The following is a 13,760-nucleotide window of genomic DNA, read 5'->3' as shown; positions in this document are numbered from 1 at the left end:
TATCATGAAATGAAACACAGCAGAGCTGATTTATAGAGAACCCAACATGGGAAGCCACCACTATATTGAAGCATCTTTAGTTGCTCCCACTAACACCATAGAACAGAAAGCTGGCAAGTACACTATCTCAGCTACCCTTGCATATTAAACACTACGCTGATTCATCGCTGCCTCGTAATACGACTATTGGATAACCTCACGCCTTCACCTGATCTTCACCAATGATATGCTTTTTCCACTATATATGTACTGCGTTATCTCATTATATTTGGAGCGACCAAGATCCCAGTACCGTTATGTATCCAATAAATACTTATGTCCTTTCATTAATTTTGTCGGTATCATTTTGCTTTCTACTTTCTTTTCTTGGACGCCGTACTACGTATGTCTATGTATCGATGAGAATTGGAGAAATTTCACATACGGAATTCATTGTTAATTGGCAATGGAATAATTTCTATGACATCTGTCTATTTCGAATAATTTTGTTACTTTACTGATTGAACAAGAGGTTCCGGTGTTCAGTTTCAACCTGGGTTTCTCCATGCGCTGCCAGTTCTAGAAAGAACTGCGATTCGTGTAGAATTCGACACCGTTTAATAGAACAGTGTATTTCTGTGGCAGACTTACAAAGACAGGTGCCTGGATGCCGAGGGTGGTGGTGTGCCTGGTCATTGTCCTTATACTGGCCGTGAGTTTACACATTAAAGACATGCATATGACAGCAACGAGAGTTGCGGAGTTTTTAATGGTTGTACTATATTATAACTTTCTGCGAGTAGGAGAATAATGACTTTTAAATCTTACAGTTGGGTAAACTACAATGTGTCTAAGAGTAACTCTGAAACATCAGTAATGATGGCGTACAGTAACATGGCTAACGAATTTACCAGTTCACGAAAATCTATTTTTTCAATAACACGGTCAATTTCCGTGCTTGATCCAAGGAATTGGATATAGCCTTCCCTTCCATGGATCTAACCTGATTATCTCCCATTCCTTAGGTAATGTATGACCCATACGAGTTTTGCCTTTAGTGCATATTTATGCATAGGGGTGTTGGTCTGAGATTTTCCAAGGTAAGTCTTTTCTAGACATGCAAAGGTTTGAAAAGTGACGTTGTATCTCGTGTTCAGGCGGATTATAGCTGTCTAACTTTCCTATATTTTAACTCATGATTTCTAAGTTCATCTGTAGTTTCTTGGCACATATTATACCTAAAATGAAATGGCGAGTGTTTCATTGTTTTGTAATGTTTGTATAAATTAATTACTAATTACAAACGGAACTACGTTCTCCACGTTTCTTTAATGTGAGTTATCTTAAAAAAAATATTAATAATTTTTAAAAGGACTGATCGGTAAGCCAGCTGAAGGCCTCGGTCAGATGACCAAAAGCTCCAGTGGCGGGTCATCACAGGAGTAACACCCACGTCAGGAAACACGTGTCCTGGTTCTCGACGAATCTTGCCTAACCTAACTTTTAAAAAGAGCTGTGTGTCAGCCAGTGTGTGTGGATCTGTGGATTTCGTGTTTTTTCATAAATATTCATGTGTGATATCCATGCACAATGAACACTTGCTAGGAATTTTTTTTCTTTCATGAACCACATTGCTCCATAAAATATATATTCGTGTAATATACAATAATATGTATATTTTGTTGTTACTGATTACAAACAAATTAATAATATTAAAAATATATCATTATAAAAATAAAAATAGAACGATGATAAACATTCATGAAAGTAGGAAAATAAACGTGAGTGAGTTATCGTAATGAGGCAGCTGCCGAGCGCAGCCTCGCTACTGAACCTCCTCACAGCTGCCTTCCCAGAAGGACCTTTGATACTGGAGAAGGGTTCTTGATTCAAGGAAGTGTAGCTAATCCCCTTCTTCGAATCATGTTTAATTGCCTCCTTTTTCGTCAGCACCTGTGTCACCTCTTCTGTTTCAGCGCTTCACTGGGAATATAGTGATAATACTCTCTCGCTTCTGATTCTCACATTCTAAGTCTTATATTAGTTGTCAATTAGAGCAGTGTTTGTAGAGTGTAACACTGACACGTGTGGAGACAAAGACACAGGTGTGGAGACAAAGACACAGGTGTGGAGACAAAGACACAGGTGTGGAGACAAAGACACAGGTGTGGAGACAAAGACACAGGTGTGGAGACAAAGACACAGGTGTGGAGACAAAGACACAGGTGTGGAGACAAAGACACAGGTGTGGAGACAAAGACACAGGTGTGGAGACAAAGACACAGGTGTGGAGACAAAGACACAGGTATGGAGACAAAGACACAGGTGTGGAGACAAAGACACAGGTGTGGAGACAAAGACACAGGTGTGGAGACAAAGACACAGGTGTGGAGACAAAGACACAGGTGTGGAGACAAAGACACAGGTGTGGAGACAAAGACACAGGTGTGGAGACAAAGACACAGGTGTGGAGACAAAGACACAGGTATGGAGACAAAGACACAGGTGTGGAGACAAAGACACAGGTGTGGAGACAAAGACACAGGTGTGGAGACAAAGACACAGGTGTGGAGACAAAGACACAGGTGTGGAGACAAAGACACAGGTGTGGAGACAAAGACACAGGTGTGGAGACAAAGACACAGGTGTGGAGACAAAGACACAGGTGTGGAGACAAAGACACAGGTGTGGAGACAAAGACACAGGTGTGGAGACAAAGACACAGGTGTGGAGACAAAGACACAGGTGTGGAGACAAAGACACAGGTGTGGAGACAAAGACACAGGTGTGGAGACAAAGACACAGGTGTGGAGACAAAGACACAGGTGTGGAGACAAAGACACAGGTGTGGAGACAAAGACACAGGTGTGGAGACAAAGACACAGGTGTGGAGACAAAGACACAGGTGTGGAGACAAAGACACAGGTATGGAGACAAAGACACAGGTATGGAGACAAAGACACAGGTATGGAGACAAAGACACAGGTATGGAGACAAAGACACAGGTATGGAGACAAAGACACAGGTATGGAGACAAAGACACAGGTATGGAGACAAAGACACAGGTATGGAGACAAAGACACAGGTATGGAGACAAAGACACAGGTATGGAGACAAAGACACAGGTATGGAGACAAAGACACAGGTATGGAGACAAAGACACAGGTATGGGGACAAAAGCATGCTGACAAAGACAAGTATGGGGACAAAAGCATGCTGACAAAGACACAAGTATGCAGACCAAATATTAAAAAGAAAATATTTCGCTGTCTGTAGAGTTTTTATCAAACATGAATAAGCTCTATTTAGAGTGCACAGTGTTGTGAAAATCAAGATTTTTTCTGCGTACTTGTGTTTTTGTCTATATAACATAGATTACACAGTTACTGGTCCACGTAACTAGAGCTGGCGATGTTACAGTGACTAGACACTATGTTACAGTGACTAGACACTATGTTACAGTGACTAGACACTATGTTACAGTGACTAGACACTATGTTACAGTGACTAGACACTATGTTACAGTGACTAGACACTATGTTACAGTGACTAGACACTATGTTACAGTGACTAGACACTGTTACAGTGACTAGACACTATGTTACAGGAAAACCTTATTGCGACGTATAGTTCAGGACTGAACTTTTTTTATTATACAAAAACGCACAAACGAAGACCTTGAGATCATGCTGATCATGCTGGTCATGCTGGTCATGCTCGGGAAAGGTTAATTAGCTGGTTAATTACTTTTAAAGCCTATCGACTACACGACGGTTAAGGCTGCATATAATCTGTATCACCAGTCAAGAATACGTGAATCCCTAAAATGGGGAATACACACCGAGAGATGTGTATCTGATAAAGTTCACTCCTGAACGAAACACTGTAATAAGAAAACTGTATTAACATCCTTGATCCAAGAGTATTCAACATCTTACCAGAAAATATCAGAAACACCGCTGGAACAAGTGTAGAAGTCTTCATGTGGAAACTAGATAATTACCTTCACCAAGTGACGGATAAATGCAAATTATGATGGATACGTGAGCCAGCGAGCCGCCAGAAGCAACAGCCTGGATGACTAGATATGCACCATACAAACTTAGCCCAGGGTAGGGCTCCGGGATCAGAAAAACTCTCGGACCTTAATAATGATACATCAGAGGTAAGGTAAGGGTATATAGTTTCCTATAACATGAAATCTTTCTCATCCCCTGTCATCGTACCAGCTACTGGAATATATTCTAATGAGTTTATTCTAATTGGTTTGTATGTATGTCCGTTTAGAGGGGTGTGTATCTCAGTATACATACACTTGAGAGTTTGGTTTAATCAGTATACAAGGGATTATGGTATTATTGATTGTTGATGTACAGGTGACATGGAGCTGTATGTTCCTCTGTGTAGTCGAATTATTTTTAACCTATTAAATCAACTATTCATTGACGATAGGTAGTTAAAAAAAAAGATACTAAGAATACTCTAAGCACTTGACGTATTCAGCACGTCACAAGTACTCCCTCTCGTGCCAACCTGGAGCGTTGCCACAACAGTGAAGTTTATGCAATTTAAAATGGATATCTCAGCCATTGTGTAAACCATTCAGATAATGCGAGATAAATTATATTAAAAGCTTAAACACATCTGCCATAGATAGAAAAATTATCTCGTGTAACTCGTGAATTTGTTGATATTATAAGCCAGTACGTATGCTGAGCCTCCACTCGGTGATGTAGGTCACCTTCAGCGAATATATACAATACGTTTAATACTTCATCGTACCATGCAATCAGTATAACACTGACAACAGTATTGTAAATGAAGACATGTCTTCATGCTTCAGTTCCAATAGCGTGCAATACTGTCACTTCAAAGCGGAATTGGAAGATTTACTCAATTTATCTAGTGGGATTTACAGCATGTGGATCATTAAGACAACAGTCACACAGTGTTTGGCTATTTTAATGTGGCAATTCATGGTTATGGAGTGGCGCTAAGAGTCATAGTTAAACATCTCGCTTTTGAACTTTCTTTACACACCAAAAACAAATTGTTAACTGACTATATTACAGAAAAGTAACTTGCTCTGTTCAAAATCATATGTGGAGAAAGCTAGAGTCTGTAATACCAGAGAATTTAAGACCAGAGAAAGTAAGACCACAGAAAGTAAGGCCACGGAAGGTATGACCAAAGAAAGTAAGACCACAGAAGGTAAGACCAGAGAAAGTAAGATCAGGGAAAGTAAGACCACAGAAAGTATGATCAGAGAAACTAAGATCAGAGAAAGTGAGTCCAGAAAACGAAAGCAGGGAAGGTAAGACCTGGAATATTAAGACTAGGGAAGGTAAGACCAGGGAATGTAAATCTCCGGTGTTTTCTCCTATGTGGGACGGAGTGTTGCTTATAGGAAGGCAGTGTTAAGTGACGTACACACAATTCCGTGTAGTGTTGCATGACCAGAGGTCCTCTTTGCGTGTGCTCCGCTATTAGAGAATACATTCACCCCAATCATTACGTGATGAAAATTCTGAAGTAGCCACAATTTTGCATGGGCGACTTGTCTAGTGAGGCACTGCAATGAAACATATTACATATGAATGTGATTTCAACTGTCATTTCTGGGAGATTCAGATGGTGTACTGCTGAAAATAGTAAACAAAACGCATGCATTGCAGAAAAAGCTTTAACTGGAATGTTTCGCTCAGTGTAGAGGTTTATCGTGTAATGACTATCAGATTTATGACTTGCTTAAGCTCTTCGCAGAGCGAAAAGTTGTTCTGAAAATACCTTTACTGCAAGTTGTGTCTTTTAATCACTGTTACTTGTACAAAACGTAATTTGTCACTGTATGCTACCGTGCATGAACTACATATCAAAATGATACAGCGTAACACGAACATTCTTGTTGATCAACATAGTAAATTCCCTCGCCAGGCGCGGACTACACTGGCCACAGTGCACCATGCCAAGCCAGTCAGCACTCAGCACCAGGAGGGAAAGGATTAACGCTGCCTCACTCTTACAAGAAACAATGGGAGTGTAGATTATTTTGTTTATCCCTATTTTTTTGAAACGAGATCACATTGGAATTATAGTTAGCATCTTATCTTAAGTGGAAAGTGAAGGAAGTTTACTGACGTGAGTGATCATTCAGCGTTAAGGGCAACAGTGAGAGACAGCTCGTGATATTTACTGTTACTGGAAGCTCGAGAAGTATCAACATGCATGACCGTAACCTTACTGGTGAGTGATTTCTGACCTTTAGTATTGGATATCCTTGGTATGTGGGGTGTTCTGGGTATTCTCGCACGAGGGGTAACTTAGATATCCCTATAAACACATCGCCTGGCGTATCTCGGTACTGAGAATACTCGCAGTACAAGGAATAACCGAAGTAAATTCAGTACAAGAGGTACAAGAATTAAGCAAGAGAAGAATTCTTCGCTTGCCTAATTCTTGGGCACGACCTACTTCCACACTGAACAAATGTGACACCACCTTTGACTGCTGCACCTCTCCTGCCAACGGTTTATAAGCTCCTTCTCCGCACGTATGCCGTATTCTATTCAAGATTGATGGACTGACCACATCGACTCAAGGTTGAGGGACTGATTACCTCATTCTCGTCCTGTTCTTCAAGATTCTCCTTTGTATGGACTGATGAAGCCACTATGTGCCAAAACGTTTCCTCAATAAAGATACCCAAGAGTTGCACATGTGTCTAATTTATCAACATGTCGGTTCTCTGAACCATTCATTTACAAGTACAAGAGGTAACTCGAGTATCCTCCTCGGTACGAAATATGACTTGGGCAATCTCAAATATAAGTGATAATTCGGGTATCCCCCGGTACAAGGGAAAACTTGAGTGTTTGCCACCACGATAGGTAACGGGATTCCCGGTGAGAAGAATGACATTGGTCTCTAAGGTACGAGTGATAACTTGAGTATCCCCAGGTAAAAGTGATAACGTGGATAGCCCCTTGTACGAGGAATAGTTTGAGCATTCCCTGTTAAGAGTGATAACTTGAATAACCCCCAGTATGAGGGATACCTTATGGCATTAAGTTTTTTTTTTTTCCTGGTTACATAAACATTTCCGGAGTTAAGAGCGCCTCTTGACCATGCGGAATACCAGTGTAGTGTCACTCCGAGGCGCGTGTCTTGATGCTATTGAAGGAATTTTAAAACAAAGAATTGGAGCTAAATTTCCATTCACAGGATCGAAACTGATAAGAATGCATACCATCCTGAACGTTCAATGTACCAGTTTTCTCTCCTTAATATTAACAATCATGCACTTCATTAGTGCTCGTAATTCAATTCAATATGGATGTTCTGGAAATAAATGGCATAAAATACCGACACTGGAAATATAAACACATAAGCAGTACAATGTGATCCTTTATTGACGTTTCACCCACACAGTGGACTTTATCAATCACAAACAGATCTGTTTATGACTTGATAAAACCCACTGCGTGGGCGAAACGTCAGTAAAGGATCACATTGTACTACTTATGTGTTTATATTTCCATGGATGTTCTGCAAAAAAAGAAAACAAAACAAATCCACTTGATTCACCGAAAATGACACTGTGATCGACAGAACCCAGCAAGAACCACAACACACAAGCGTTATATTATTAACACAAAAAAATATACCTTATTAACACAAGACAGCATAACCCTAAACTTCTCAAGCAAGTATGGAAGGCGCTTGAGTGCTTTTCTTGACTGCCTTCACTGCACGATCCTTTTAAGATAATTATATACATTGAGCTGCAGAGTGAAAATTCACAACCTGTATACATACTTCTCTGCATGATAAATTTACTTAATTCTCTCACAGTCTCATTTGTGACAACCTTCTTTCTCGCTCACTTTTAGTACCGACATCATTTATTCTCCAGGTTTAATAGTGAAATACGTAATTTATACACAGTACTGGGATCCTGCATTCTCACACTAGCTCTAGTAGTGACATCTGTCATTCATGTTCCTCTTCAGCAATGACATCCTTCATTCTCACACAGCTCTAGCAGTGACTTCTTCCATCACACCAGCTCTAGTAGGGACATCCTTCATTTTCATACCAACATAGGTAGTGACATCCTTTAGTCTCGCACAGTTGCCTAAGTAGTGACATCCTCCATTTTTACACAGCTTCACTAGTGACGTCTTACATCCTCACATCAACTCTATTATAGTAGATATACTTCACTTTCATACGAACATAGCTAGTAACATCAATCTCAAAGCTCAAATGGTTCTCACTCAACTTCCAATCGTGACATCATGCTGTCTAGTGACTGCCAGCTGTGTTTGCTCAGTAAGTAAACCTGACATTGCGTGTCTCAGACAGATAGGATTAAAATACTGAAGTGTCTTAGGAGTCTGGGAGTCTGGGGGTAGTAATGTCTGAGGATCTCACTTTCAAGGATCACAACAGTGCCACGATCGCACGTGCAAAGAAAATGATAGGATGGATAATGAGAACTTTCAAAACGAGAGATGCCAAGCCCATGATGATCCTTTTCAAATCACTTGTTCTCTCTAGGCTGGAATACTGCTGTACATTAACATCTCCATACAAAGCAGGTGAAATCGCAGATCTAGAGAGTGTACAGAGATCCTTTACTGCACGTATAAGTTCTGTCAAGCACCTTAACTACTGGGAACGCTTGGAAGCACTTGACTTGTACTCGTTGGAACGCAGGAGGGAGAGATATATCATAATCTACACTTGGAAAATCTTGGAAGGAATGGTCCCAAATCTGCACACAGAAATCACTCCCTACGAAAGTAAAAGACTGGGCAGGCGATGCAAAATGCCGCCAATAAAAAGTAGGGGCGCCATTGGTACACTAAGAGAATACACCATAAGTGTCCGGGGCCCAAAACTGTTCAACAGCCTCCCATCAAGCATTAGGGGAATTGCCAATAAACCCCTGGCTGCCTTCAAGAGAGAGCTGGACAGATACCTAAAGTTAGTGCCGGATCAGCCGGGCTGTGGCTCGTACGTTGGACTGCGTGCGGCCAGCAGTAACAGCCTAGTTGATCAGGCCCCGATCCATCGGGAGGCCTGGTCATGGACCGGGCCGCGGGGGCGTTGATCCCCGGAATAACCTCCAGGTAACCAGGTAACCTCCCTCCGTCTCTCTCTCTCCCTCTCTACACTTAGCTGGCATTGCTTAGTACAAGTGAAGGAGAATTTCTTTCATAATGTTCAGGCTGATTTTCGCGAAGCTGATACAAGTATTCTCAGGAATATGATAGTGTTTTAAATGGTCGACAGGCTTTTGCAACAATGAAAGTACATTGTTTGTATATTGTTGTATATATTTGTTAGAAGTATAATGTTTTGTAATTTTCTCTCTGTCTCTGTCTGTCTGCCTGTCTGTCTGTCTGTCTGTCTCTCTCTCTCTCTCTCTCTCTCTCTCCTTAAACGTGAAATGTTAAAAAATTTAATGTAATTTCATACTATATTATATATGCAATTAATGTGGAATCATGAAATGGAACATAAATCAAGTGAGTTGTAGAGTTAACTTTTTTATACATAGCTGATTTGTTTATATTTTATGGAGCGCTAAAAACGTAGGGTTCATGAAGCTTCAGGTTTGATCCAAGAAAGGTGTTATCAAGAACCCGTCACCAGCACAAAGAAACTTTGACTGGATAAAATACCATGAATATTGTTCGTATAACATATTTCATCATGCCTTCGAGATTACACGAACTTTCTGGGAATAGCTTGTCCGACTGAAAAACATGTTCAAGGAAGGCGTAAACCTAAACGTTTAGTGTCAAGCTGAAGTACAAAAATATACTCTGCACTCTGAGTCTGAGTATTTCTTTTTCATCCATTAGGGGAATGTATATTCTTAACGATGCAACAAGCGAGCCACGGTACTCCTCTTCCATGTATTAGAGAAGAAATGAGAATACATGAACAGAGGAACGTTGCAGTTCTGCTATCCCACGCTAAGTAGGTATGCACATTCGGTCAGTACCACGTACGTGTTACTCTCACAAGAACGTAAGAGGAGCACAGTGCTTAACATGCCAGCCGTTTTTGTCCTCACGCCTAACCATACCCATTGAGATATATTTGTTTAACCAATTTTTTAAATATACCCAACGAATGCTCTTCGATGATTCTACTTGTAAGTTATTCCATTCATCAACATCCTTAGTAAAAAAAAAACAGTATTTTTTATATTTAAATAAAAATTTGCTTCTTTTTAATTTATCAGAGTTCTTGTTGGCCAGATTTTCCTTCAGTGTTATTATTTCACTTTTGGTGTATACATTTGCTTTCTACATTTTTTGTTGTATTCTCCCTCGTGTACGCCTTTCAAAGAAAGCATAAGATTAGCATTCATAATATCTCTTCTTAGGAAAGATTCTCAATATAGGCATTTCAATCTGTGATACTTCTCTGACTTTTCCAGCATATATATGTTTATTCTTCAAAACAGAGATCATAATGTAAATGGGGTCCCAGGAGCTATAAAGATGAGTTACCAAGGGGTCTCTAGTTTTCTTTGTATAAGGTCAGGAAATCAGTTAACTTCATCGCGGATATTTATTTTTGTATAATCAACGAACTGACCTGGTCGGAATTCTCTCCTGTAGATTGTTTACACACACTGTAAACAACCCAAGGCTCAACACAAGCATCTAGAACGCTATCTGTGGATATTCCCAAAATAACTATCTCATTTAAACAATGTTGCTTGTCGGCCATGTTGTTATTCCATCACGGAGAAAAATATTCACAGAGGTGTGTGTGTGTGGGGGGGGGGTTGTGTGTGTGTGTGTGTGGGGGGGGGTTGTGTGTGTGTGTGTGTGTGTGTGTGTGTGTGTGTGTGTGTGTGTGTGTGTGTGTGTGTGTGTGTACTTACCTAATTGTGGTCACCTAATTGTGATTTCAGGGGTCGAGATTCAGCTTCTGGCCCTCCCTCTTCACTGGTCGCTACTAGGTCCTCTCTCTCCCTGCTCCATGAGCTTTATCATACCTCGTCTTAAAGCTGTGTATGGTTCCTGCCTCCACTACATCACTTGCTAGACTATTCCACTTCCTGACAACTCTATGACTGAAGAAATACTTCCTAACATCCCTTTGACTCACCTGAGTCTTCAACTTCAACCCCTTGTTTCTGTGTCCCATCGCTGGAACATCCTGTCTCTGTCCACCTTATCTATTCCACTTAGTATTTTGTATGTCGTTATCATGTCTCCCCTAACCCTCCTGTCCTCCAGTGCAGTGTCGACAGGCCGATTTCCCTTAACCTTTCTTCGTAGGACATTCCTCTTAGCTCTGGAACTAGCCTTGTTGCAAACCTTTGCACTTTCTCTAATTTCTTGATGTGCTTTATCAGGTTCGGGTTCCAAACTGGTGCTGCATACTTCAGTATGGGCCTGACGTACACGGTGTACAGAATCTTGAACGATTCCTTATTAAGGTATCGGAACGATATTCTCAGGTTTGCCCGGGGCCCATATGCTGCAGCAGTTATCTGGTTGATGTGTGCTTCCGGAGAGGTGCTCGGTGTTATACTTACCTCAAGATCTTTCTCCTTGAGCGAGGTTTGCAGTCTTTGGCCACCTAGCCTATACTCTGTCTGCCCTTCCCCGATCTTCCTGATTTTGCATTTGGCGGGGTTAAATTCGAGAAGCCAGTGTCCAGCCTATCCAGGTCTTTTTGTAATCCTGCCTGATCCTCATTTCCATTTGTGTGTGTGTGTGTGTGTGTACTCACCTATTTGTACTCACCTATTTGTGGTTGCAGGGGTCGAGTCCTAGCTCCTGGCCCCGCCTCTTCACCGGTTGCTACTAGACCCTCTCTCTCCCCGCTCCATGAGCTTTATCAAACCTCGTCTTAAAACTGTGTATGGTTCCTGCCTCCACTACGTCATTTTCTAGGCTATTCCACTGCCTTACAACTCTATGACTGAAGAAATACTTCCTACTATCTCTCTGACTCATTTGTGTCTTCAACTTCCAATTGTGGCCTCTTGTTTGTGTCCCCTCCCTGGAACATCCTGTCCTTGTCCACCTTGTCTATTCCACGCAGTATTTTATATGTCGTTATCATGTCTCCCCTGACCCTCCTGTCCTCCAGTGTCGTCAGGCCGATTTCCCTTAATCTTTCTTCATAGGACATTCCCCTTAGCTCTGGAACTAACCTTGTTGCAAACCTTTGTACTTTCTCTAGTTTCTTGATGTGCTTTATCAAGTGCGGGTTCCAAACAGGTGCTGCATACTCCAGTATGGGCCTGACATACACGGTGTACAGTGTCTTGAATGATTCCTTACTAAGGTGTCGGAATGCTGTTCTCAGGTTTGCCAGGCGCCCATATGCTGCAGCAGTTATCTGATTGATGTGTGCTTCCGGAGACATGCTCGGTGTTATACTCACCCCAAGATCTTTCTCCTTGAGTGAGGTTTGCAGTCTTTGGCCACCTAGCCTATACTCTGTCTGTGGTCTTCTGTGCCCTTCCCCTATCTTCATGACTTTGCATTTGGCAGGATTAAATTCGAGAAGCCATTTGCTGGACCAGGTGTCCAGTCTGTCCAGGTCTCTTTGAAGTCCTGCCTGGTCCTCATCAGATTTAATTCTCCTCATTAACTTCACATCATCTGCAAACAGGGACACTTCTGAGTCTAACCCTTCCGTCATGTCGTTCACATATACCAAAAATAGCACTGGTCCTAGGACCGACCCCTGTGGGACCCCGCTCGTCACAGGTGCCCACTGTGATACATCATTACGTACCATGACTCGTTGTTGCCTCCCTGTCAGGTATTCTCTGATCCATTGCAGTGCCCTTCCTGTTATATGCGCCTGATGCTCTAGCTTCTGCACTAATCTCTTGTGAGGAACTGTGTCAAAGGCCTTCTTGCAGTCCAAGAAGATGCAATCAACCCACCCCTCTCTCTCTTGTCTTACTTCTGTTATTTTATCATAAAACTCCAGAAGGTTTGTGACACAGGATTTGCCTTCCGTGAATCCGTGCTGGTTGGCATTTATACTCCTGTTCCGTTCCAGGTGCTCCACCACTCTCCTCCTGATAATCTTCTCCATAATTTTGCATACTATACACGTCAATGACACAGGTCTATAGTTTAGTGCCTCTTTTCTGTCTCCTTTTTTGAAAATGGGAACTACATTTGCCGTCTTCCATACCTCAGGTAGTTGCCCAGTTTCCAGGGATGTGTTGAAGATTGTGGTAAGTGGTACGCACAACATATCTGCTCCCTCTCTAAGGACCCATGGAGAGATGTTGTCCGGTCCCATTGCCTTTGAGGTATCGATGTCCCTTAGCAGTTTCTTCACCTCCTCCTCATCTGTATGTATGTCGTCCAACACTTGTTGGTGTATTCCTTGTTGGTGTCCCCATCTGGTCTGTCCCCCCAGAGTCCTTCCTGTCTCTACTGTAAATACTTCCTTAAATCTCGTGTTGAGCTCCTCACATACCTCTTGATCGTTTCTTGTGAGTTCACCTTCTTTCCTCAGCCTTATCACCTGGTCCTTGACTGTTGTCTTCCTCCTAATGTGGCTATACAGCAGTTTCGGGTCAGATTTGACTTTCGATGCTATGTCGTTTTCATACTGTCGCTGGGCCTCCCTCCTTATCTGCGCATACTCGTTTCTGGCTCTTCTACTAATCTCCTTGTTTTCCTGGGTCCTATGCCTCCTGTACCTTTTCCATTCTCTGTTGCACTTAGTTTTTGCCTCCCTACACCTTCGGGTAAACCAAGGACTCGTTTTGG

General features: G+C 41.8%; 1 protein-coding gene across 1 annotated transcript in view; it reads left to right on the top strand.

The window, feature by feature from the left end:
- Positions 1-5,938: 5,938 nt before the first annotated feature.
- Positions 5,939-13,760, top strand: part of LOC128692419 (ninjurin-2) — a 28,259-nt gene continuing 20,437 nt past the window's right edge. The window contains exon 1 of the mRNA XM_053781594.2: positions 5,939-6,222. Within this exon, the coding sequence (XP_053637569.1) occupies positions 6,201-6,222 (22 nt within the window). The 5' untranslated portion in view covers positions 5,939-6,200. The remainder of the gene's footprint in view (positions 6,223-13,760) is intronic.

Source organism: Cherax quadricarinatus, chromosome 53, assembly GCF_038502225.1.
Source record: "Cherax quadricarinatus isolate ZL_2023a chromosome 53, ASM3850222v1, whole genome shotgun sequence".
Taxonomy (NCBI): Eukaryota; Metazoa; Arthropoda; class Malacostraca; order Decapoda; family Parastacidae; genus Cherax; species Cherax quadricarinatus.
This window is presented reverse-complemented; position numbering and strand designations above follow the sequence as displayed.